Raw genomic sequence first — 23,957 nt, forward strand, 5'->3', positions numbered from 1 at the left:
GTTTGCATTGTCCAATTAATTACACCTGCTTCAGAATTTCTTGAGAAAAGACTGGGTTGTAATCACAGGGAAGGGGAGGAGAATATAAATATGAACATAGAGTTTAGGGTGGCATTAGGCAAGGATGACTTCTGCATATCTAATTTCCACTGTTGTGTAAGTCTTTTGCCCAGTAGAGGATGCTGAGGCAAATCTGGGAAATGGAAGGAAGTGAGAGGTCATTGGTCCATCAGTAACCTTTGTGGGAAGGACTAGCAACACCATTAGGAAAATGTGCCTCTTAAAGACTCAAGACACAGCTATTATCTCCATTTCACTGAAATGGTAATTACACCCTCTATTAACATGGGGAAATTGAAAAGCTTAAGAAAATTGTCCTGAAGTTGAAATACTGGTAATAATTTGCCTGATCTACTATATCTACTGCCTGAAAGCAGTCTAAATTTCAAATATAACATTTAAATATTTTGTAGGAAGTCTTGGAGAATTGCAATCTAAATGTGTATGTGTGTATATATGTATATATTCTCTGGGTCTTTCCTCAATCCACTTTATTATCGCTCTATTTTTGTCACAGTAGCCTGAGTCCCCACATTGTAAAATTATGCCATACTACATTGTGTTCAATTTGTATCTCAACCAAGAAGAATTACATATGCATTTCAAGTGTCCTCCTGACAATGATGAAGAGATTTAAAGATATCAAACTAGATTAAAATAGGTAACAAGAGGCACAAATCAAACACTGAGATATACCCAGATGAATGAGGTGAATGTTTATGTGAGGAAGCCAGTAATAAAGATCATCATTTTCAGTGTGTTTCTTGAGTCAGTTTTGTTGGTAGATCCATAAAACCAATCATCCTCACCATTTTCTTCTCATTAAAACACCAAAATACACCCCACTCTACTACGACCTTAATCCTAATACAAACACCAATGACCTCTTGCCTCTTCCTTCTTCCTTTCCTCTCCATCACTTCACTGAATCCCAAATTGCAAGGAGATGGATTCATTATTTTGTCCTGGAACGTGAGGTCAAGGCTGCCATCTGTAGCATCTCCTTTACTCATTCAGAACACATCTATGCTTACTGTGGTGGCTGCACATGACCGTATCTGCATGGCTACATTAAGTTTCAGTAGGGAGAAAAAGCCACATTTCTATAGGCACTACTGATTCCTTTCCAAGCATGGGGATAGACCTATATAACATTTATAGTACTTCCATCTACATCGAAATTTCTATAACTTGACACTCCTAGTGAAATATAAAGCAGTTATAGAAATTTTATGTAGAATAAACTTTTAAGTATTTATATAGGTCAAGTCCCATAACAAGATACTGCCCAAAAGACTGACTGTGATTTATCTAATGTCTATTTGAAATAGGCTGACTTTGTTCAGGGCAGGGAGATCTTTTGTTGTATAAAGATGTTGGTTGTAATGATATTTATACTCATAGGGATTTTGCCACAGACTCTTGGAGGAGTAGAAATGGTAACCACATGTCATTACCACAATGAAAACACATGCAATTCACAAATTAGTAGGAAAACACAATGATTTCTAAAGTTATACCGGTGGACTAGTATATAGTATATTAAATGAATAGAGTCTTATGATAACAACAATCTACTTATGAGTCAAAATAATAATTAGGGGATGTAAAGAAAATGAGAACTGGAGACATGTTGACTGCCCATTTTTTTCTAGTAATTTTTTTTTCCTTAGTCATTTTGACCATTAATTAGATTTCTTTTACCCTGCAAACTACTGGTAGAACTAGTCTGTTCTTTTTTTTCTTTCTTTTTCCTTTTAATCAGACTTGGCACCTAATAATCTACTGTATTACATTTTTATTGATTGTGTGTGTGTGTATGTGTATTTTGTCACTTTATTAATATAAATTCTTCAAGGGAAAATGTCACATTTTGGGGGGAAGTGGATATTTGACACCTGTACGAGCCAGGCCTTTTACATTTAACTTAATTCTCACAATAATTATCTTAAGTAGTTTTATTCTCCACATTTACAGATGTGGAAAACAAGTCTCAGGGAGGACATATAATTTGACCAAAGTCATGCACAGTAATTAGTAAATGGGAGAGTTGACACTCAAATCCATGTTTTAACCACTACCTTTTCCTTTCCACAAATATGTATCTATCTCTTTCTACGTGCCAAATGCTGGAAGGCACTGGATTTCTTTTCCTCACATCACCTACTATTATATTCTACACAAAGAAAGCATTTAGTATTTTCGTGGTGGAGTAAATGCAGGAAAAAAAACCCCAAAAACAAAAAACCTCTCTTGTCTTCCTAAAGTTTCAATTTGTGCTATAAATGTCCAAGGCGCCAACTTCTGAGGCAGATTCAGTGTGGCGTTTCTTATGTGGAGTCACAGGAAATGTGCTGACTCAGAAAAGGGAAACTTGGATTTAGGTCCCTGCCCTTTCTCTAACTAGCTGTGTGACTTGGGATAAGTCACTCAACATCTCTGGTCTTTGGTTTCTCACCTGTAGAACAGGAAGAGTGAGGCTCACCTAAGGTCACTTCATATACTATTGCTTTAAATACATCTGGGGAATTAATAAATATTATTGAGACTAATGATTATTTGAAGTATCCAGAGAAGGAAAAATGTTTTTCATACTGCCAAAGTCTACTGATTGGCTAATATCCATTTGGTTATTAATAAATGGCACCTGCTAATATTTCTGTTCTCAACCTAAATGTTTAGAGCTGGGGGTGAATTTTTCATTCACAGGGACTTGAATAAAGCCATCCAACTAAACTGAGAATGAACACAAGCCCATTTATTACTATTTGTAATTTGTTTTGAAGCATTTCTATCTATACTTATGATTATTTAGTAACCACAGAAAGCAGTAAAAATAATAAAAAGTGAATCTAAAATCATTAATTTAGAATTATAGTTTTACTGTTTATTCACAAGTTTGGTAGATAAACACAATCCCAGCAAAAGTCATTTTCCTTTTGTTGCTTCTGTGCTCTAGTAAATATCTAGATAAGTATATCTTTATATATAATATAGTATATTTATGATTATGTATATGCATATTTATGGGCAGAAATTCTATAAAATGGTTGTATACTAAATATCCATAATGAAAATCTATAAATTTTATTGCCGGAGAGCACAAAGTTAAGGGAGTGTGAGTGATAACACTAAACACATCTCCATTTTACTACTATATTTTATCTCGTCTAAAAATGCACATTTTTGGACATTTTAAACATCTCTGAAATAAGGATGTACCTTATAGTCAATAGTATGTCATAATAAACAATTTGGAGCAATTTTTTTCATTGCTTAGTGATTTATAAAATACAGGTATATATTAACATGAATGGTTCTTAGATTTGATGAAATATAGTAAATCACCAATACTATGTTAAAGTATATATATATATATATACATATATATATATGTATATATATATATATTTGCTGAGACTTCTACCAAAAGACTTCTACCAAAATTCTGAAATTGATTTTTCAGTTAAATATCAAAAGCAGAAGAATGGAGGCTTTATTTATTCAATCATGACAAGGAATCATGATTGAAATAATAGAAATCATGAGAGAAATAAAAAGTATTCAGGTATTTAAGTCTCTGTCTCAGTTTTCAGATTTCCTCATCCCCTTCTAAGAAAGTATGTGAAGACTCATGAAACATTTAAAAAGAAAGTAAAAGCATTAGCTAAAATCTTTAACAGATTAGTATGCAGTTGTTTCTCTGTCTCTTTCTTAGTCAACGCTGTTATAGTATTCCATAAGCAAAACACATTTTAAGAAATGAGAAATTCTTTGAAAAACATCTACTTTAAACTTGACTCCTCTGAGTGGGTATCTAAAAGATTTCCAGGCCAAAGCGCCTCACTCCATCACTGGATTCTCACCTACGTTTCAGGAGACCACTAAAGTCAAGTTCCCCTGCATCCTCTTGACCTTCTCCACTGTCATTAACAAAAGAAAAGCAAATCCGGGTTTAATGCTGAGACACATACACAACAGTTTCCCCCAAACACTCTACATATAACGTATATGCAATTTTGTACTAGCACACAAGTCATAGGACTAAACCAACACAAACACTTTCTTTTCACACAAGTGACATTTTAAGTTTTGGAGAATGTACTTGTGGAAAAGTAAACATGAGGAGCTTGTGTTACTCTACGATTTCGGAAGGCACATTTTTGTAGATTGCATATATAAAACTACTTGGATTTGTGTTAAAATAGAGTAACACAAATGCACTTAAGCCAAGCAACACAAAGTACTTTGTTTTTGCAAGTTGGGGGCACTGGAAACATACCTGTGTAAAAAGCAAAGGACTTTTGCTGATCTCTGTTATTCATGTCAGACAGAGATTGGCTTGGAGGACGAAGTGTACCAGTGTCAAATATGTAAGTACAAAACTTATATTCAAAGGTAACCTCTTTGTGTCCATTAATAGATTAATCAGATAATGTGATACCAACATAACAAAAATGGAGCTAGTGCAGAGCTTTTTAAAAGATGCATTCCTTTCTCTTTTAAAGAGAAAGGATTATAAGCTTTTCATTTTCTTATTAATATTTATACCTTTTAAAACGTATTTTCCAAAAATTTGCCTTGGAATTGTTGAGCCCTTTACTAGGAGTTTTTAAAAGTGCTTTCCTATACAGAAATGCATCTTAATTTAGGCATGTACCCACCTTCATGATTTCATATAAACTCTAAATATAATAGAAGCTATGGCACTGACATTTAAATGGCACTACATATTTACTTACGTGTTTAATTTTTTAATGAAGATTTTGTTTCCTGCTCTTTACAAATGTTAGTTATGGTTTCTAAGAAAAGAGTCTGTGGGTTTAAAAACAGTGTGTAGGGCCTCCCTGGTGGCGCAAGTGGTTGGGAGTCTGCCTGCCGATGCAGGGGATACGGGTTCGTGCCCCGGTCTGGGAGGATCCCATATGCCGCGGAGCGGCTGGGCCCGTGAGCCATGGCCGCTGAGCCTGCGCGTCCGGAGCCTGCGCGTCCGGAGCCTGTGCTCCGCAACGGGGGAGGCCACAACAGTGAGAGGCCCGCATACCGCAAAAAAAAAAAAAAAAAAAAAAAAAAAAAAAAAACAGTGTGTATAACACGTAAGTTATAAGAATTGAGCTCAAATAACGTGTTTTCAAAATTTCTCTAATAGCACGTATTTGGAGAAGACCTTTTGACATGAACACATAGCTATTCTCTTAAAGCCCAAAACTTAGTATATTATGTCTTCCTCTCTTAAAATAGACTTATACATAGGATGAATGTAGTTTTAGATCTATGCATTTGCTGACTGTGGGGTGAAGGGAAGGTAAGAGATTTTGAAAGTTATGACTTAAAAAAATACAATTGGGGCTTCCCTGGTGGCGCAGTGGTTGAGAGTCCGCCTGCCGATGCAGGGGACACGGGTTCGTGCCCCGATCCCGGAAGATCCCACATGCCGCGGAGCGGCTGGGCCCGCGAGCCATGGCCGCGGAGCCTGTGTGTCCGGAGCCTGTGCTCCGCAACGGGAGAGGCCACAGCAGTGAGAGGCCCGCGTACAGCAAAAAAAAAAAAAAAAAAAATACAATTGACTGATCAGGAAGTATTATATATCTTTTAAAAGTAATTACAGGGCTTCCCTGGTGGCGCAGTGGTTGAGAGTCCGCCTGCCGATGCAGGGGACACGGGTTCATGCCCCGGTCCCGGAAGATCCCACATGCCGCGGAGCGGCTGGGCCCGCGAGCCATGGCCGCGGAGCCTGTGCGTCCGGAGCCTGTGCTCCGCAACGGGAGAGGCCACAGCAGTGAGAGGCCCGCGTACAGCAAAAAAAAAAAAAAAAAAAAAAAAAAAGTAATTACAATTTTCATCTGTTCATAATTTAGGAGGGAACTATGACTTTTATTAACAGACTAAATCGTTGTTTTATGCTAGTTTCAGATGACTTTCCTTATTCAACAACACTGTTATGTGGATTCAGTCTTAAGAAGAACAAAACATTTGCTCTCATGAATGAATTTGTATTTTGGAAGAATTAAGTACAGAGCGTAAACTAATGGCAGGAAAAAGCTAGTCACATTTCTCATAGGCTAGAAAATTCTTTTCATTTTTCTTCTTTGACCCCCTGATTTTTCAGCCTTGGCAGTTGCAAAATAAATCAACTAAGTATCTATATTTTGCCTTTCTACAATGTTCTTTATTCCAGCAGACTCAGTGGTCTTTCATTTAGGATAATTCCACATTTAAACAGTGCTAACTTCAGTAAGTAGCTACTTAATTGTAGTTTTCTGGGCACATGGCTTAATTGCTCCATACGTGATTTCTAGATAAAAGGCAATGTAAGTTTTCTGATATCACTTAACTGATGCTATATGAGATGTGTATTGTTATATATTTTTGTGGGCCATTTGGTAGAAAATAATGCAATTAAGGAAGAAGCCTCATAGACCTGTAAAATGGGAGCTTCCTATAACAAGAATATTCTAAAAAATGATCAGCATATACACGAGTTGGCATATTAAACCCACAGCTTCTCTTGAACACTAACTTTTGAATATTTAGCATATTTGACTTCAGTGAAAAGAGTTGATCTCACTTGGAATATAGCGTGTGGAGGAAGGGAAAGTGTGTTTTGAAAGTCTTCCACTTTCATGTTATACAAAAGCTATACCTAGATTACCCTTTTGAAGTTACCTTCTCTTGAAAGCAGATCTGATGTCAATGTTTGGAGTAGTCCCAGTAGATTCTTTGAAAGGAAAGAAAACAATAAAATAAATACCTACTAAGAAGGCAGCTTTGTGTTCAGTTCCCTTCCAGGCTGTGGGGATTCTTCAGATGGAAGGAATGCCAGATGAAGGGGGGATGGCTCTCCTCCCAATGGCTGAGCTGCGGAGGCATCACACCTCATCCCCCCTCACACAGAATCAATGAAGGGACTTTAGGAGTTACCATATCCAGTTGTCATTCCACCTGTCTGCCCATTAGAGTCACCTAAGGAGCTTAAAAACTGTCAGCTTCTTGATCTCCCTGCTGGAGATTTTGATTCACCAGATCAGGGATGGGTTCCCGGAAATCAATATTCTGAAAACGCCCCTCAGGTGATTCTCAGAGATGCCTGGCCAGGTTGAAGAAGCAGTGCTCAGGACCAAGTTCCCACTTAATAGAGAAATCTCGACAGCACCACCAACCACGGTCACCCACCCTCTGCTTGACAACTCTCAGACTGGGACCCTCACAACCTTCTGCTGTGTCTCTATCTAGCTTTAAGGAAAGAGCTTGTGCTAATGTGAAGACAAAATTCACCTTCTCTTAATTTCCACCTTTTGATTCTAATCTGCCTAAACACTTCCTGAGAACATGGATAATGGCCTTTTCCTTCTGTGTGACAGCCCTTCCCCTATTTACAATGAGTCATAAATGCCTGGCCTCCTTCATCTACACATTCAAGCTGAATGGGGCATAGTTCCTGGATTCTTCAATCTCCCAGTTACCCTACTCCAGGAGGGATCCCAGGGCAGGTATGGTACCCATGGCGAAAGGCATTACTTCAAATGTGGAACAAGTAGCATGTTACAGAGAGTGGTATCACTTCCTAAACCTAGATCCTATAACACTTGTAATGCTCTGGTTTTAAATGATCTCAGCTTTGTCTTTTGTAGCTACATCACACTTTGGATTCATTTTAAGTTTATGATGTTTGCTGCCAAGTCAACTTTCCCTTTGTATACTTATCAAAGTATTGTCTTTTCCCCTATGTACATATATACCTTTAATTTATTCCTATTAAATTCACTCTTGGCAGTACACAGAACATATAGATGAAGAACTTCCATATCTGACATCAGTCCTTACAAGAGAAATCCTCCCTTCTACCTGGGTATCCTGGCATCTTCATCCCATATTAACTTAGCCCCAAACCTGAGTGGGAATAAGAGGACCAAACGAAACAGGTACATTCAGTAGCAGCAAAAAAAGTCATCGGCCCTTACCTGAGAGATTAAATAGCATGGATAGCATGGATAAGAGATATTTACAATAAATTCCTCCAAATTCTGTTTTTAAATTGTCTCATAACAATTTAATTCAGCAGGCTTGCTGAGACTACCACAATCAGAAACATACACAGTTTTAAAGGAAATTTTATTTCCAAAATCTCATACTAATAAATGGCCTTATTCTCCTCTATCCTCTCATACCTCATAAACATAAAACAATTAAACTTATCCAGACTAAAAGTCTCTCTTACCAAGTACTTCAAGATCGAAGGAACAGCTGTCAAACTTATCCTTATAGGTGACCTCGCATCTGTAGTTTCCTGCATAGTTCTCTTTAGCCTGGATGATCTGCATCTCAAATGTGTACACCTGCAATGAAATGTATCCGGACATATTTCAGCCCTACCTTGCCGACAGAAAGAGGCCATCATGTTGCAGTTATTTCCCCAGTTCCTCAGCATTGGCTTAAAGACGTGTCTGTATCTGGGGATTCCGGTACAATGTTCTCAGTATGGGAGGGGTCAGTGCAATGCTCTGAAGCCCCTGGGGACAGCAGGGCAACCACATTAGAGTGTAAACACTAGGAATGGGAACTCCAGCAGATGTTCTGGGACTGAAGTCTCTCAAAGATGAACCGAAAATGACCTTTTACGCACACAGAGGAATGAGCTGGCTGAGCCCCTGCGGCAGGAGGTCAGGGTCATACCCGACTGTGCCTTTCGAAGGTTTCCTTCAGCTGGAGGTGCTTCCCAGCTTTGCTGGCCAGGTCCATCCATTTCCCTTTGAACCATTTGATAGTGGGCTTTCTAAGAAGATCTTCGGCCTTGACTTTGGCTATAAAGGTGATATTTTCACCTAGGAAAAAAGCACAAGTAATTCAGACTGTGGTTTTAAAATTGCCATTTGTTTTGCTCTTGGATGGAAGGAGTTAGACAGGAATACATTGCATAGACTATGATGTGACTGGCACTGCTGGAATTGAACAATGAAAGGGCCCTGATTTTTTTTTTTTGAGTACCCTAGTTCTTAGGATACTCTAACTGCTTCTGCTTTTGAGGTTTATGGAGCAGAAAAAGAGCAATGGGGAAATCAGTGGAAATGATTTTTGTTTGGAATTCAAGCAAAAGTAGTATGTATAAAATAACATATACAGGCATACCTCATTTTATTGCACTTTGCTTTACTGTACTTCAAAGATAGTTTTTCCTTTTTTTAATTTCTGAATTTTATTTTTTTATACAGCAGATTCTTATTAGTTATCTATTTTATACATATTAGTATATATATGTCAATCCCCATCTCCCAATTCATCTCACCACCACTTTCCCTCCTTGGTGTCCATACGTTTGTTCTCTACATCTGTGTCTCTATTTCTGCCTTGCAAACCAGTTCATCTGTACCATTTTTCTAGATTCCACATATATGCATTAATATACAATTTTTGTTTTTCTCTTTCTGGCTTACTTCACTCTGTATGAGTCTCTGTGCCCATCCATGTCTCTACAAATGACCCAATTTCATCCCTTTTTATGGCTGAGTAATATTCGTATATATGTACCATATCTTCTTTATCCATTCGTCTCTCGATGGGCATTTAGGTTGCTTCCATGATCTCGCTGCTGTAAATAGTGCTACAATGAACATTGGGGTGCATGTGTCTTTTTGAATTATGGTTTTCTCTGGGTATATGCCCAGTAGTGGGATTGCTGGGTCATATGCTAATTCTATTTTTAGTTTTCTAAGAAACCTCCATACTGTTCTCCATAGTAGCTGTATCAATTTACATTCCCACCAACAGTGCAAGAGGGTTCCCCTTTCTCCACACCCTCTCCAGCATGTTTGTAGATTTTCTGATGATTCCCCTTCTAACTGGTGTGAGGTGATGTTGAGCAGATTTTCATGTGCCTCTTGCCCATCTGTATGTCTTCTTTGGAGAAATGTCTATTTGGGTCTTCTGCCCATTTTTTTGATTGGGTTGTTTTTTAAATATTGAGCTGCATGAGCTCTTTATATATTTTGGAGATTAATCCCTTGTTGGTCACTTCGTTTGCCTACAAATGAAGGCAATAGACTTGCCTGCATCAGGCAAGTCTATTGGTGTCATTTTTTCCAAGAGTATTTGCTCACTTCATGTTTCTGTGTCACATTTTTGTGATTATTGCAATATTTCAAACTTTTTCATTATTATTGTATTTGTTATGGTGATCTGTGATCAGTGATCTTTGATGTTACTATTACAAAAAGATGACAACTCACTGAAGGCCTCAGATCACAGAAATTTTTACCAATAACGTAACTTTAATTAAGGTATATACATTATTTGTTAGACACAACACTATTGCATACTTAATAGACTATAGTGTAGTGTAAGCATAACTTTTGTATGCACTAGGAGACCAAAAAATTCTTGGGACTCCTTTTAGTATGATATTTGCTTTATTCTGGTGGTCTGGAACCAAATCCACAGTATCTTCAAGGTATGAATAAATATGAAAAAAATGAAATAAAACAATTAGAAAACACACACACAATATACATATATATGTATATATATATGTATGTATATATATTATATATATAATATATATATACACACATAGATTTTTTCCATTCTTGTTATTAGGCAAGATAATGACAAGTCTGGAATCATAAGAATATGACTAAATGAAACTGATCTTTCTGACGTAAACACTCCTGTCTTTTTTTTTTTTTTAGTTATTTCTGAGATACACATTTTAAAGAAATAACTAGAATTATGGCTTATAACATTACACCAGAACATATAAGATTTTTAGAAATTTCATGTAATGTCTGAAACAATTATATTAACATATTTCCATACAAATAACCCAAAGAAAGTTCAGTATTAGTTGTTTTTTTGTTTGTCTGTTTATACTGCAGATTCTAATTAGTCATCAATTTTATACACATCAGTGTATACATGTCAATCCCAATCGCTCAATTCAGTATGCCACCATCCCCACCCCACCGCAGTTTTCCCCCCTTGGTGTCCATACGTTTGTTATCTACATCTGTGTCTCAACTTCTGCCCTGCAAACCGGTTCATCTCTACCATTTTTCTAGGTTCCACATACATGCGTTGATATACGATATTTGATTTTCTCCTTCTGACTTACTTCACTCTGTATGACAGTCTCTAGATCCATCCACATCTCAACAAATGACTCAATTTCGTTGCTTTTTATGGCTGAGTAATATTCCATTGTATATATGTACCACATCTTCTTTAGCCATTCATCTGTCGATGGGCATTTAGGTTGCTTCCATGACCTGGCTATTATAAATAGTGCGTCAATGAACACTGGGGTGCATGTATCTTTTTGAATTATGGTTTTCTCTGGGTATATGTCCAGAAGTGGGATTGCTGGATCATATGGTAATTCTATTTTTATTTTTTTAAGGAACCTCCATACTGTTCTCCATAGTGGCTGTATCAATTTACATTCCCACCAACAGTACAAGAGGGTACCCTTTTCTCCACACTCACTCCAGCATTTGTTGTTTGTAGATTTTCAGATGATGTCCATTCTAACTGGTGTGAGGTGATACCTCATTGTGTTTTGATTTGCATTTCTCTAATAATTAGTGATGATGAGCAGCTTTTCATGTGCTTCTTGGCTATCTGTATGTCTTCTTTCGAGAAATGTCTATTTAGGTCTTCTGCCCATTTTTGGATTGGGCTGTTTCTTTAATATTGAGCTGCATGAGCTGTTTATGGATTTTGGAGATTACTCCTTTGTCTGTTGATTCGTTTGCAAATATTTTCTCCCATTCTGAGGGTTGTCTTTACATCATGTTTATGGTTTCCTTTGCTGTGCAAAAGCTTTGAAGTTTCATTAGGTCCCATTTGTTTATTTTTGGTTTTATTTTCATTACTCTAGGAGGTGGATCAAAAATGATCTTGCTGTGATTTATGTCAAAGAGTGCTCTTCCTATGTTTTCCTCTAAGAGTTTTATAGTGTCCAGTCTTACATTTAGATCATGAATCCATTTTGAATTTATTTTTGTGTATGGTGTTAGGGAGTGTTCTAATTTCATTCTTTTACATGTAGCTGTCCAGCTTTCCCAGCACCACTTATTGAAGAGACTCTCTTTTCTCCATTGCATATCTTTGCCTCCTTTGTATATCTTTGCCTCCTTTGTCATAGATTAGTTGATCATAGGTGACTGGGTTTATCTGTAGGCTTTCTATCTTGTTCCATTGATCTGTTTTCTGTTTTTGTGCCAGTACCATATTGTCTTGATTACTGTAGCTTTGTAGTATAGTCTGAAGTCAGGGAGTCTGATTCCTCCAGCTCCGTTTTTTTTCAAGACTGCTTTGGCTATTTGGGGTTTTCTGTGTCTCCATACAAATTTTGAGATGATATGTTCTAGTTCCGTAAAAAGTGTCATTGGTAATTTGATAGGGATTACATTGAATCTGTAAATTGCTTTGGGTAGTATAGTCGTTTTCACAATATTGATTCTTCCAATCCAAAAACATGGTATATCTCTCCATCTGTTGGTATCATCTTTAATTTCTTTCATCAGTGTCTTATAGTTTTCTGCATACAGATCTTTTGTTTCCCTATGTAGGTTTATACCTAGGTATTTTATTCTTTTTGTTGCAATGGTAAATGGAAGTGTTTCCATAATTTCTCTTTCAGATTTTTCATCATTAGTGTATAGGAATGCAAGAGATTTCTGTGCATTAATTTTGTATCCGGCAACTTTACCAAATTCATTCTTTAGCTCTATTACTTTTCTGGTGGCATTTTTAGGATTCTTTATGTACAGTATCATGTCATATGCAAGCAGTGACAGTTTTACTTCTTTCCCAATTTGTATTCCTTTTATTTCTTTTTCTTCTCTGATTGCTGTGGCTAGGACTTTCAAAACTATGTTGAATAATAGTGGTGAAAGTGGACATCCTTGTCTCGTTCCTGATCTTAGAGGAAATGCTTTCAGTTTTTCACCATTGAGAATGATGTTTGCTGTGGGTTTGTCATAAATGGCCTTTATTATGTTGAGGTAGGTTCCCTCTATGCCCACTTTCTGGAGAGTTTTTATCATAAATGGGTGTTGAATTTTTTTTTTTTTTTTTTTTTTTGCGGTATGCGGGCCTCTCACTGTTGTGGCCTCCCCCGTTGTGGAGCACAGGCTCCGGACGCGCAGGCTCCGGACGCACAGGCTCAGCGGCCATGGCTCACGGGCCCAGCCGCTCCGCGGCATATGGGATCCTCCCAGACCGGGGCACGAACCCGTATCCCCTGCATCGGCAGGCGGACTCTCAACCACTTGCGCCACCAGGGAGGCCCGGGTGTTGAATTTTGTCAAAAGCTTTTTCTGCATCTATTGAGATGATCATATGGTTTTTATTCTTCAATTTGTTAATACGGTGTATCACATTGATTGATTTGCATATATTGAAGAATCCTTGCATTCCTGGGATAAATCCCACTTGATCATGGTGTATGATCCTTTTAATGTGTTGTTGGATTCTGTTTGCTAGTATTTTGTTGAGGATTTTTCCATAGATATTCATCAGTCATACTGGTCTGTAATTTTCTTTTTTTTCTGGTATCTTTGGCTGGTTTTGGTATCAGGGTGATGGTGGCCTCACAGAATGAGTTTGGGAGTGTTCCTTCCTCTGCAATTTTTTGGAAGAGTTTGAGAAGGATGGGTGTTAGCTCTTCTCCAAATGTTTCATAGAATTCACCTGTGAAGCCATCTGGTCCTGGACTTTTGTTTGTTGGAAGATATTTAATCACAGTCTCAATTTCACTACTTGTGATTCGTCTGTTCATATTTTCTGTTTCTTCCAGGTTCAGTCTTGGAAGGTTATACCTTTCTAAGATTTGTCCGTTTCTTCCAGGTTGTCCATTTTATTGGCATAGAGTTGCTTGTAGTAGTCTCTTAGGATGCTTTGTATTTCTGTGGTGTCTGTTATAATTTCTCCTTTTTCATTTCTAATTTTATTCATTGGAATCCTCTCCCTCTTTTTCTTGATGAGTCTGGCTAATGGTTTATCAATTTTGTTTATCTTCTCAAAGAACCAGCTTTTAGTTTTATTGATCTTTGCTATTGTTTTCTTTCTATTTCATTTATTTCTGCTCTCATGTTTATGATTTCTTTCCTTCTGCTACCTTTGGGTTTTGTTTGTTCTTCTTTCTCTAGTTCCTTTAGGTGTAAGGTTAGGTTGTTTACTTGAGATTTTTCTTGTTTCTTTTTTTTTTTTTTTTTTTTTTTTTTTTTTTTTTTTTTTTTTTTGCGGTATGCGGGCCTCTCACTGTTGTGGCCTCCCCCGTTGCGGAGCACAGGCTCCGGACGCGCAGGCTCCGGACGCGCAGGCTCAGCGGCCATGGCTCACGGGCCCAGCCGCTCCGCAGCATATGGGATCCTCCCAGACCGGGGCACGAACCCGTATCCCCTGCATCGGCAGGCGGACTCTCAACCACTTGCGCCACCAGGGAGGCCCTTCTTGTTTCTTGAGGTAGGCTTGTATAGCTATAAACTTCCCTCTTAGAACTGCTTTTGCTGCATCCCATAGGCTTTGGATTGTCGTGTTTTCATTGACATTTCTCTCTAGGCATTTTTTGATTTCCTCTTTGATTTCTTCAGTGATCTCGTGGTTATTTAGTAACGTATTGTTTAGCCTCCATGTATTTGTGTTTTTTACGTTTTTTTCCCTGTAATTCATTTCTAATCTCATAGCGTTGTGGTCAGAAAAGATACTTCATATGATTTCAATTTTCTTAAATTTACTGAGTCTTGATGTGTGACACAAGATGTGATCTATCCTGGAGAATGTTCCATGTGCCATTGAGAAGAAACTGTAATCTTCTGTTTTTGGATGGAACACCCTATAAATATCAATTAAATCTATCTGGTCTGTTGTGTCATTTAAAGCTTTTCTTTCCTTATTTATTTTCATTTTGGATGATCTGTTCATTGGTGTAAGTGAGGTGTTAAAGTCCCCCACTATTACTGTTACTGTCGATTTCCCCTTTTATAGCTGTTAGCAGTTGTCTTATGTATCGAGGCCCCCTTATGTTGTGTACATACATATTTATACTTGTTATATCTTCTTCTTGGATTGATCCCTTGATCATTATGTAGTATCCTTCCTTGTCTCTTGTAACATTCTTTATTCTAAAGTCTATTTTATCTGTTATGAGTTTTGCTGCTCCAGCTTTCTTTTGATTTCCATTTGCATGGAGTATGTTTTTCCATCCCCTTACTTTCACTCTGTATGTGTCCCTAGGTCTGAAGTGGATCTCTTGTAGACAGCATATATATGGGTTTTGTTTTGGTATCCATTCAGCAAGCCTGTGTCTTTTGGTTGGAGCATTTAATCCATTCATGTTTAAGGTAATTATTGATATGTATGTTCCTATGACCATTTTCTTGTTTTCAGTTTGTCATTGTAGATCCTTTTCTTCTCTTGTGTTTCCCACTTAGAGAAGTTCCTTTGGCATTTGTTGTAGAGCTGGTTTGGTGGTGCTGAATTCTCTTATCCTTTGCTTTTCTGTAAAGCTTTTGATTTCTCCATCGAATATTAATGAGATCCTTGCCAGGTAGAGTAATCTTGGTTGTAGGTTCTTCCCTTTCATCACTTTAAGTATATCATGCCACTCCCTTCTGGCTTGTAGAGTTTCTGCTGAGAAATCAGCTGTTAACATTATGGGAGTTCCCTTGTATGTTATTTGTCATTTTTCCCTTGCTGCTTTCAATAATTTTTCTTTTGTCTTTAATTTTTGCCAATTTGATTACTGTGTCTCGGCATGTTTCTCCTTGTGTTTATCCTGTATGGGACTCGCTGCGCTTCCTGGACTTGGGTGGCTATTTCCTTTCCCATATTAGGGAATTTTTTGTCTATAATCTCTTCAAATATTTTCTTGGGTCCTTTCTCTCTCTCTTCTCCTTTTGGAACCCCTATAATGTGAATGTTGTTGCATTTAATGTTGTCCCAGAGGTCTCTTACGCTGTCTTCATTCCTTTTCATTCTTTTTTCTTTATTCTGTTCCACAGCAGTGAATTCCACCATTCTGTCTTCCGGGTCACTTCTCTGTTCTGCCCCAGTTATTCTGCTATTGATTCCTTCTAGTGTAGTTTTCATTTCAGTTATTGTATTGGTCATCTCTGTTTGTTTGTTCTTTAATTCTTCTACGTCTTTGTTAAACTTTCTTGCATCTTCTCGATCTTTGCCTCCATTCTTTTTCTGAGGTCCTCGATCATCTTCACTATCATTTCTGAATTCTTTTTCTGGAAGGTTGCCTATCTCCATTTCATTTAGTTGTTTTTCTGGGGTATTATCTTGTTCCTTCATCTGGTATATAGCCCTCTGCCTTTTCATCTTGTCTATCTTACTGTGAATGTGGTTTTTGTTCCACAGGCTTTAGGATTATAGTTCTTCTTGCTTCTGCTCTCTGCCCTCTGGTGGATGAGGCTATCTAAGAGGCTTGATTGGAGGGACTGGTGGTGGGTGGAGCTGACTGTTGCTCTGGTGGGCAGAGCTCAGTAAAACTTTAATCCAGTTGACTGTTGATGGGTGGGGCCTGGTTCCCTCCTTGTTGGTTGTTTGGCCTGAGGCAACCCAACACTGGAGTCTACCTGGGCTCTTTGGTGGGGCTAATAACAGACTCTGGGAGGGCTCACGTCAAGCAGTACTTCCAAGAACGTCTGCTGTCAGTGTCCTTGTCCCCACGGTTAGCCACAGCCACCTCCACGCCTCTGCAGGAGACCCTCCAACACTAGCTGGTAGGTCTGGTTCAGTCTCCCCTGGGGTCACTGCTCCTTCCCCTGGGTTCCGATGCGCACACTACTTTGTGTGTGCTCTTCAAGAGTGGAGTCTCTTGTTTCCCCCAGTCCTGTCAAAGTCCTGCAATCAATTCCCACTAGCCTTCAAAGTCTGATTCTCTAGGAATTCTTCCTCCCATTGCCGGACCCCCAGGTTGGGAAGCCTGACGTGGGGCTCAGAACCTTCAATCCATTGGGTGGTCTTCTGTGGTATAAGTGTTCTCCAGTCTGTGAGTCACCCACCCAGCAGTTATGGGATTTGATTTTACTGTGATTGTACCCCTCCTACCAACTCATTGTGGCTTCTCCTTTGTCTTTGGATGTGGGGTATCTTTTTTGGTGAGTTCCAGTGTCTTCCTGTCAATGACTGTCCAGTAGCTAGTTGTGATTCTGGTGTTCTCACAAGAGGGAGTGAGAGTACGTCCTTCTACTCCGCCATCTTTTTGAGTTTATTTTTTCAACACTCCTGTTTGTATTGACTCATTAGACTCAAAGGACATCAAAATTCTAGCCCAGTTGGGGCTTCCCTGGTGGCACAGTGGTTGAGAGTCCACCTGCGGATGCAGGGGAACACGGGTTCGTGCCCCCGTCCGGGAAGATCCCCCATGCCGTGGAGTGGCTGGGCCCACCCGTGAGCCATGGCCACTGATCCTGTGCATCCGGAGCCTGTGCTCCCCAACGGGAGAGGCCACAACAGTGAGAGGCCCGTGTACCACAAAAAAAAAAAAAAAAAAAAAAAAAAATTCTAGCCCAGTGGCCATCCTAGCATTTTGGTGTCTTGCAGAAACATGAGGGGAGCAAAAAGTTTGATTCACATGCAGTGCGCTTCTACATTCTAGACCTGAAAGATGTAATTTTCAGACTGTAGTCAGCTGTGTATTCATTTGCATATTTGGTGACAAAGACTAGTTCTGATTACAATATGTTCCTTATAAAAATTCATTTAGTTAAAATTCCTGGACCCCCTGGTCATTCTCTGGCTTACCACCTTGTTTATTTCCTTCCTGGCACTTGTGATGGCTTTTGTGATGATCTGTTTTTTTAAATTTCTTCTTCTTTGCTCCTCCCATTAATACTGTAAATTCTGAGTGATCACATATTTTACTCAGTGTTCAGCAGTGTCTAAAACAGGAGGTGTGTAATCGGTATGTTTTGAATGAATATATCCAAAGTTGAGCCATCTGTCTGACCAGCTTTCTCTGAGATACTAAATGTCACGATCCAGCATGTCTGCAGATTTATAATCATCTTATGGAATGAGGTGTGTTGAAATGGCAGCAAACACTGGTTCTGAGCTTTAAGATATACCAGGTACTGTTCAAAGTACTTCACAAGTAGTATTATTCCCATTTTACAGATGAGGAAACTGATTTGAACCTACCCTGGCTCCAGGGTCCAGACACTCAACTACTATGTGTACGGGTTACTGAAATGAAAGCTGTCACTCACTTTTTCAGGTTATAAAAAGCAGGGTTTAGTACATAATACAATAGAATATTTTTCAGCCATAAAAAGGAATGAAGTACAGATTCATGCCACAACTTGGATAGGCCGTGAAAACATTATGCTAAGTGAAAGAAGCCAGACATAAAAGGTCATATATTATTGTGTGATTCTATTTATATTAAATATCCAGAATAGGGAAATTCTTAGAGACAGGTTGCCAGGGGTTGGAGGGGGAATGAGGGATAACTCTCCATGGGATACAAGGTTTCTTTCTGGGGTGATGAACATATTTGGGAACTTGGTTGCACAACACTGAGTGTACTAATAGCTACTGATTATTCACTTTGAAATGGTTAATTTTATGTGAATTTCATCTTTATTTGAAAAAAAAACAGGATTTAATGCTTGGCACTCACCAACTTTCACTGTTCCACCTTGAGGCTTTTCCACGAGCAGGGTGGACAGCTGACTGTTGGCATTCTGCTTATCCTGCTCCTCCCCTGATGGTGACTCACCAACAGACCACTCTAATGAGCAGAAAGGAGGAAAAGGATCATTTCAGGGCCAGGTTCTTCTTGGGCAGACTTACCTGGGTTTGTTGTTCTTGTCAACACTGAAGCTTCTCTTTGTCTAATTAACCTGGATAAATATAACATCTTTCTATCCACCTCCCCAACAGCCATCAGTAGAGAGTGACAGATTCCCATTCTTACAGGGATATCTCTTCCATGATGGGATCAAGGAACATTTTCTAATTCCTAGAAATAGCAAAACTTTTCAGGAAGATTGTTACTCTTTCCTGGCAGCCAAGTTTCCTTTGTTTCCCCATCCTGCCTGTCCCCTGATAAATAATGTTGGGCAGGCTATGAAAGCAGTACTCATTGTTTTTCCACGTGACTGGCTATAAGGCCAGGTCTATACAACATCTGAGTTGGAAAAGACTAAAGGGATGGATCAGTTTGCAGCTCAAGTGGGAAAGGTCAGACAAACAAGCCTGGCCTTGAATTTCTAGATGCCTCGTTGTTGTATGACTAGATAATTCTATTAGGATTGTATAGATGTGGCCATAGTTTGACAAGTAATAGATCACGACCTGCAGGCACAGATTTCAAGAATTCTAGGAGCGTCTTGAAAGGGAAGGAAAAAACTAGAAAAACAGAAAGAAAAATAAACTCTTTGAGGCTTTCCCATGAAGACAGACAAGCTGGAAATGAAGTTTATTTTGCATTTGCTAGTTTGCACTCCAGGTGCTTAGAAGGTATTAATCAGCAGTCAACTCCAATGACGAGGGTAGGAGAGAGAACGGTAGAAAGTTCCCCTGTCTCTGAGGACTGAATGAAGAGAAGTTCCGTTTTAGCCACTTAATAACTGGAAAAAAAACGTGTGGGTTGCCAACTCTCAACTTGTTAATGTTCCTTGAAAAGGAGGAAATGCAGATTTAGTTATTTTAGTTCCCATGTATCAATCATGTTTAGTATTTCTATTCATAGGCCATCATTTTCACAATGAAGTTAGGCAATGTAGTCACATGATTACACAATTTTAAAAAATACCCAAATTGATGTTAAAATTTTATGTTGTGTGTAATTGTAATATTCATAGTAATAGCAAATAGTGGCCATTAATGTTTGGAACAAGGATTTTTTTTGTTTTGTTCATTTCTATATCTGTGTCTGCAAAAATGCCTGGCCCATAAGACTCCCATAGCAGGATAATAGTAGGCCCTCAAACAAATTTGTTGAATGAATAAATGAACGAATAAATAAATAACCATCCAGAACTGTGGCTCCATGCAGAATTTGGAGGTGTTCTTTCAACTGTATTTAAATTTCCATAAAAATATGAATTATTATCTAATGTCGATATATCCCAGGAATGGCGATTTTAAAAGTCTCTTCGGGCCTCCCTGGTGGTGCAGTGGTTGGGAGTCCGCCTGCCAATGCAGGGGATACGGATTTGTGCCCCGGTCCGGGAGGATCCCTATGCCGCGGAGCGGCTGGGCCCGTGAGCCATGGCCGCTGAGCCTGCGCGTCCGGAGCCTGTGCTCCACAACGGGAGAGGCCACAGCAGTGAGAGGCCCGCGTACCGCAAAAAAAAAAAAAAAAAAAAAAAAAGTCTCTTCTCTTTGTATTTGCCAAATGTTAAAAATGATAGTGATAATGAAACAAATGAACCTGTGGTATACGTGGCTAGATTCCTGAATTTATGTGTGTGTGTGTGTGTATCATGCAAAATTGTTTCTCAATGCATTAGTTTTCTAGTCAGAGGAATGTAATAAGAGATTGCTATAAAAGCTACAAACTGAATAAAACCAAGATTAGAATCAAATACAGCTTCAAGAAATGAGGTCATTAGTGATTACTATATTAGGATGGGGTCGGGACGCCTTGCTTCTGGCACGTGCTCACCTGAATCTTTTCTTTGCAGGGCCCGGCTACCCGAACCTGAAAGGAAAGCGTGATTTGGATGATACACGGGGTAGGGGGAGAAAATGGAGTGCTGACTTCAACCTTCTCGGATCCCCCAAATCCTGTCTCTTTTCATGATGGGGAGAAAAAAAGCTAGAAGTTGGCTTGGATGGAAAATCAGTAGGGCTTTAATTTTGAAAACATCTATAAAAAGTATGTGTTTTATTTAAAAAACAATAATAAAATTTTTTAAAATCCAAATATCTAAAGAACAGGGGAAAAGAGTATATAGCTGGAAATGAAAGACATTTTTGCCCCTAAAAGTTATACCCAAGAGTTACTACTTTTATTTATTTCACAAAGAACCTAGGGGCAGGACAGGAATAAAGACACAAAGAAAGCCTCTTTTTAAAAAGTTTCTCATGTTAAAAAAAAAAAATTGCCATTAAAGCCAACATTTTCCCTCTTCGGCACTGGCAAGATCTGAGTCCCCTGCTCCGAGCGTTGTCTCATCAAGGTGCTCTGTCGGTTCATTATCTTTACTGTGAATTAGTAATAAATTACAAAGTGGGGAAAGGGGTTGGAATCATCCTAACCTGGAGGCAGGGCACTAGGCGGGGAGGCTTCCTCTTCATCTGAAATAAGAAAGAGGAATAAAAAGTTAAGGAGAAAAGAACTTCATCCCGAGTATCCTGAGAAAAGAGAAATCTGCAAAAGAAGAAGAGAAACTACACAAAGCACTTAACTGATGACTAAGCCTTAGAAGACTTTCCACCTGAAAGATTAGACTTCAGTGTTTAAGGCAAAAGAGAAAAATAAACAATTAAAAGGGTGAGAGAGTTGGGTAATCCCAATGAAAGTAGCTTTAAAAATGGTACTCTATGCAAACGTTTTATATAATTGTAAGCTAGGAAAAAACTTAGTGCTACAAATCTAACCCTGATGACATCAACAATGGAGGTGGTTTTCGAGTTCTTATTTTGTAGCCAAAGTCACTGACAGCATAATTCATATACCACATTCATTTGGACACAGACATAAAAGCATATGTTTTTATGTAACTTGAAAACTCAATACCCCCAGAAAACCTCATAATTAATTCCCCTTCTATATTTAGGTAACAAAAGTCAACATTAACTAGTATATATCAATTTGTCATACTTACTAAGTTCACCAATTATTATTATAGGGACTTTATCTGTTTTTTCCCAAGATTATATTGGTGTTGGCCAATATAATTTGAAAAACATTTACCAATTTGTAAAATATTTACAAATATTTTATATATGTGTAAAATATTTACCCATTTGTAAAATTCAAAATATGCCTTGTAGGGCTTCCCTGGTGGTGCAGTGGTTGAGAGTCCGCCTGCCGACGCAGGGGACGCGGGTTCGTGCCCCAGTCCGGGAGGATCCCGCATGCCGCGGAGCGGCTGGGCCCGTGAGCCATGGCCGCTGAGCCTGCGCTTCCGGAGCCTGTGCTCCGCAACGGGAGAGGCCACGGCGGTGAGAGGCCTGCGCACCGCCAAAAAAAAAAAATATGCCTTGTAGTGTTTGTGCAAAGACACTATTCCCTTTTCTAAAATGTCTAAATTTCAAAGTGTCTTACATTTTTTTTTTATTTTTATTTTTTTTTTATTTTTTTCTTTTTGCGGTATGCGGGCCTCTCACTATTGTGGCCTCTCCCGTTGCGGAGCACAGGCTCCGGATGCGCAGGCCCAGCGGCCATGGCTCACGGGCCCAGCCGCTCCGCGGCATATGGGATCCTCCCAGACCGGGGCACGAACCCGTATCCCCTGCATCGGCAGGCGGACTCTTAACCACTGCGCCACCAGGGAGGCCCTCAAAGTGTCTTACATTTTAGATGCTTAAATAGGTATTTGGTGTTATCTGAACCTCTGTCTCTTCCCTCCCAAAGCATGAACACTAGTGTTAGTGTAAATAATAATAATCTTTGTATTTAAAATATGAGAGGGCCTCCCTGGTGGCGCAGTGGTTGAGAGTCCGCCTGCCGATGCAGGGGATACGGGTTCGTGCCCCGGTCTGGGAGGATCCCATATGCCGCGGAGCGGCTGGGCCCGTGAGCCATGGCCGCTGGGCCTGCGCATCCGGAGCCTGTGCTCCGCAACGGGAGAGGCCACAGCAGTGAGAGGCCCACATACCGCAAAAAGAAAAAAAAAAAAAAAAAATGAGAATAATTATGGGTTTCAAAATGTGAACTTAAATGACTATATAAAATAGGATACAGAAAACAAATGCACATGACTGTTAATTAAAAAGTGCTTTAAAAATTTCTGACAAGAGGTAAAAGAGCACAGGTATAACCTATTAGTATATTTACAACATATATTATTTACTACTCTGAAATTTCTTAAACTGTCAACCAGAGATATGTTTTGTTACTTTTTAACAAAATAACTAATGTAATATATAGAAAACCTTAATGTCTTATCTTCAGAACCCAAGAGGTGATTCACTGGATACTGTGGGATTCGGGATTCTTCAGAGGAAGCTTTCTGTGGTCAAAGAAGCTTTCAAAACGCTAGGCTAAATAAAGTTAAATGCTTGTGTTTTATTGTATTGTTTGTGTGCTTTTACCGAAGGACATCTCAAAGCCATCAGTGTGCTCATGTGTGTTGGCACTAGGGATGGAGATAAGAAATGATACACTATTAACATTTCCCAAACTTAGTTCACATTTGAATCCTTTTCTCCTGGAATGTCCATTAACTTTCCACAACATCTTGCATTTGGGGAAGTATAGGTATTTCTGAGCTCTTAGGGGAATTCTGTATTTCAGAAGACTGCTAAACAATTAAAAATTTACATAACCAAAAATAAAATACCTTGCAATTTTTCTATTTTATTTGCCGTACATTTAACTCAGTATGTTGTATTTTATTCTTAACACCTATTTGAAGGCTTTTATTTACTAAAATATGTAAAGAATCTTGATCTAAAGTCCCGTAAAAATTCTTGAAAATGAAGTTTTAAAACTCAACCACATCCTAGAAAGGAGCTTCCTTTGTTATATATAAACTAGAAACTAGAACCATTTTTAGTCAGATGAACACTTCATTTTATACAGGTTTGGTGGTTGTTTGTTTGCTTTGTGCACAGTGCCTGATAAACCCTTGAGTTAATTGTTTAGAATGCAAAATGATTGGGAAAAGAGTGTTCACACACGTTCATAAAACTAAAATGAAAAAAGAAGCCATTTTTTAAGCAAAAATTTGATGGGTGAGTAGTTTCAAAGTCCACTAAATGTTAAGACTATG

General features: G+C 38.7%; 1 protein-coding gene across 1 annotated transcript in view; it reads right to left on the reverse strand.

The window, feature by feature from the left end:
• The window catches only part of MYBPC1 (myosin binding protein C1), a 167,299-nt gene that overhangs the window by 63,017 nt on the left and 80,325 nt on the right, over positions 1 to 23,957 (reverse strand). Inside the window, exons 6-12 of the mRNA XM_060114235.1 lie at positions 21,277 to 21,315; positions 20,681 to 20,716; positions 18,689 to 18,799; positions 8,734 to 8,882; positions 8,279 to 8,396; positions 6,727 to 6,778; positions 3,927 to 3,983 (exon numbers count right to left, since the gene is read on the reverse strand). Coding sequence (XP_059970218.1) covers positions 3,927 to 3,983; positions 6,727 to 6,778; positions 8,279 to 8,396; positions 8,734 to 8,882; positions 18,689 to 18,799; positions 20,681 to 20,716; positions 21,277 to 21,315 — 562 coding nt within the window. The remainder of the gene's footprint in view (positions 1 to 3,926; positions 3,984 to 6,726; positions 6,779 to 8,278; positions 8,397 to 8,733; positions 8,883 to 18,688; positions 18,800 to 20,680; positions 20,717 to 21,276; positions 21,316 to 23,957) is intronic.

The sequence above is a fragment of the Mesoplodon densirostris genome, chromosome 11, assembly GCF_025265405.1.
Source record: "Mesoplodon densirostris isolate mMesDen1 chromosome 11, mMesDen1 primary haplotype, whole genome shotgun sequence".
Lineage (NCBI taxonomy): Eukaryota > Metazoa > Chordata > Mammalia > Artiodactyla > Ziphiidae > Mesoplodon > Mesoplodon densirostris.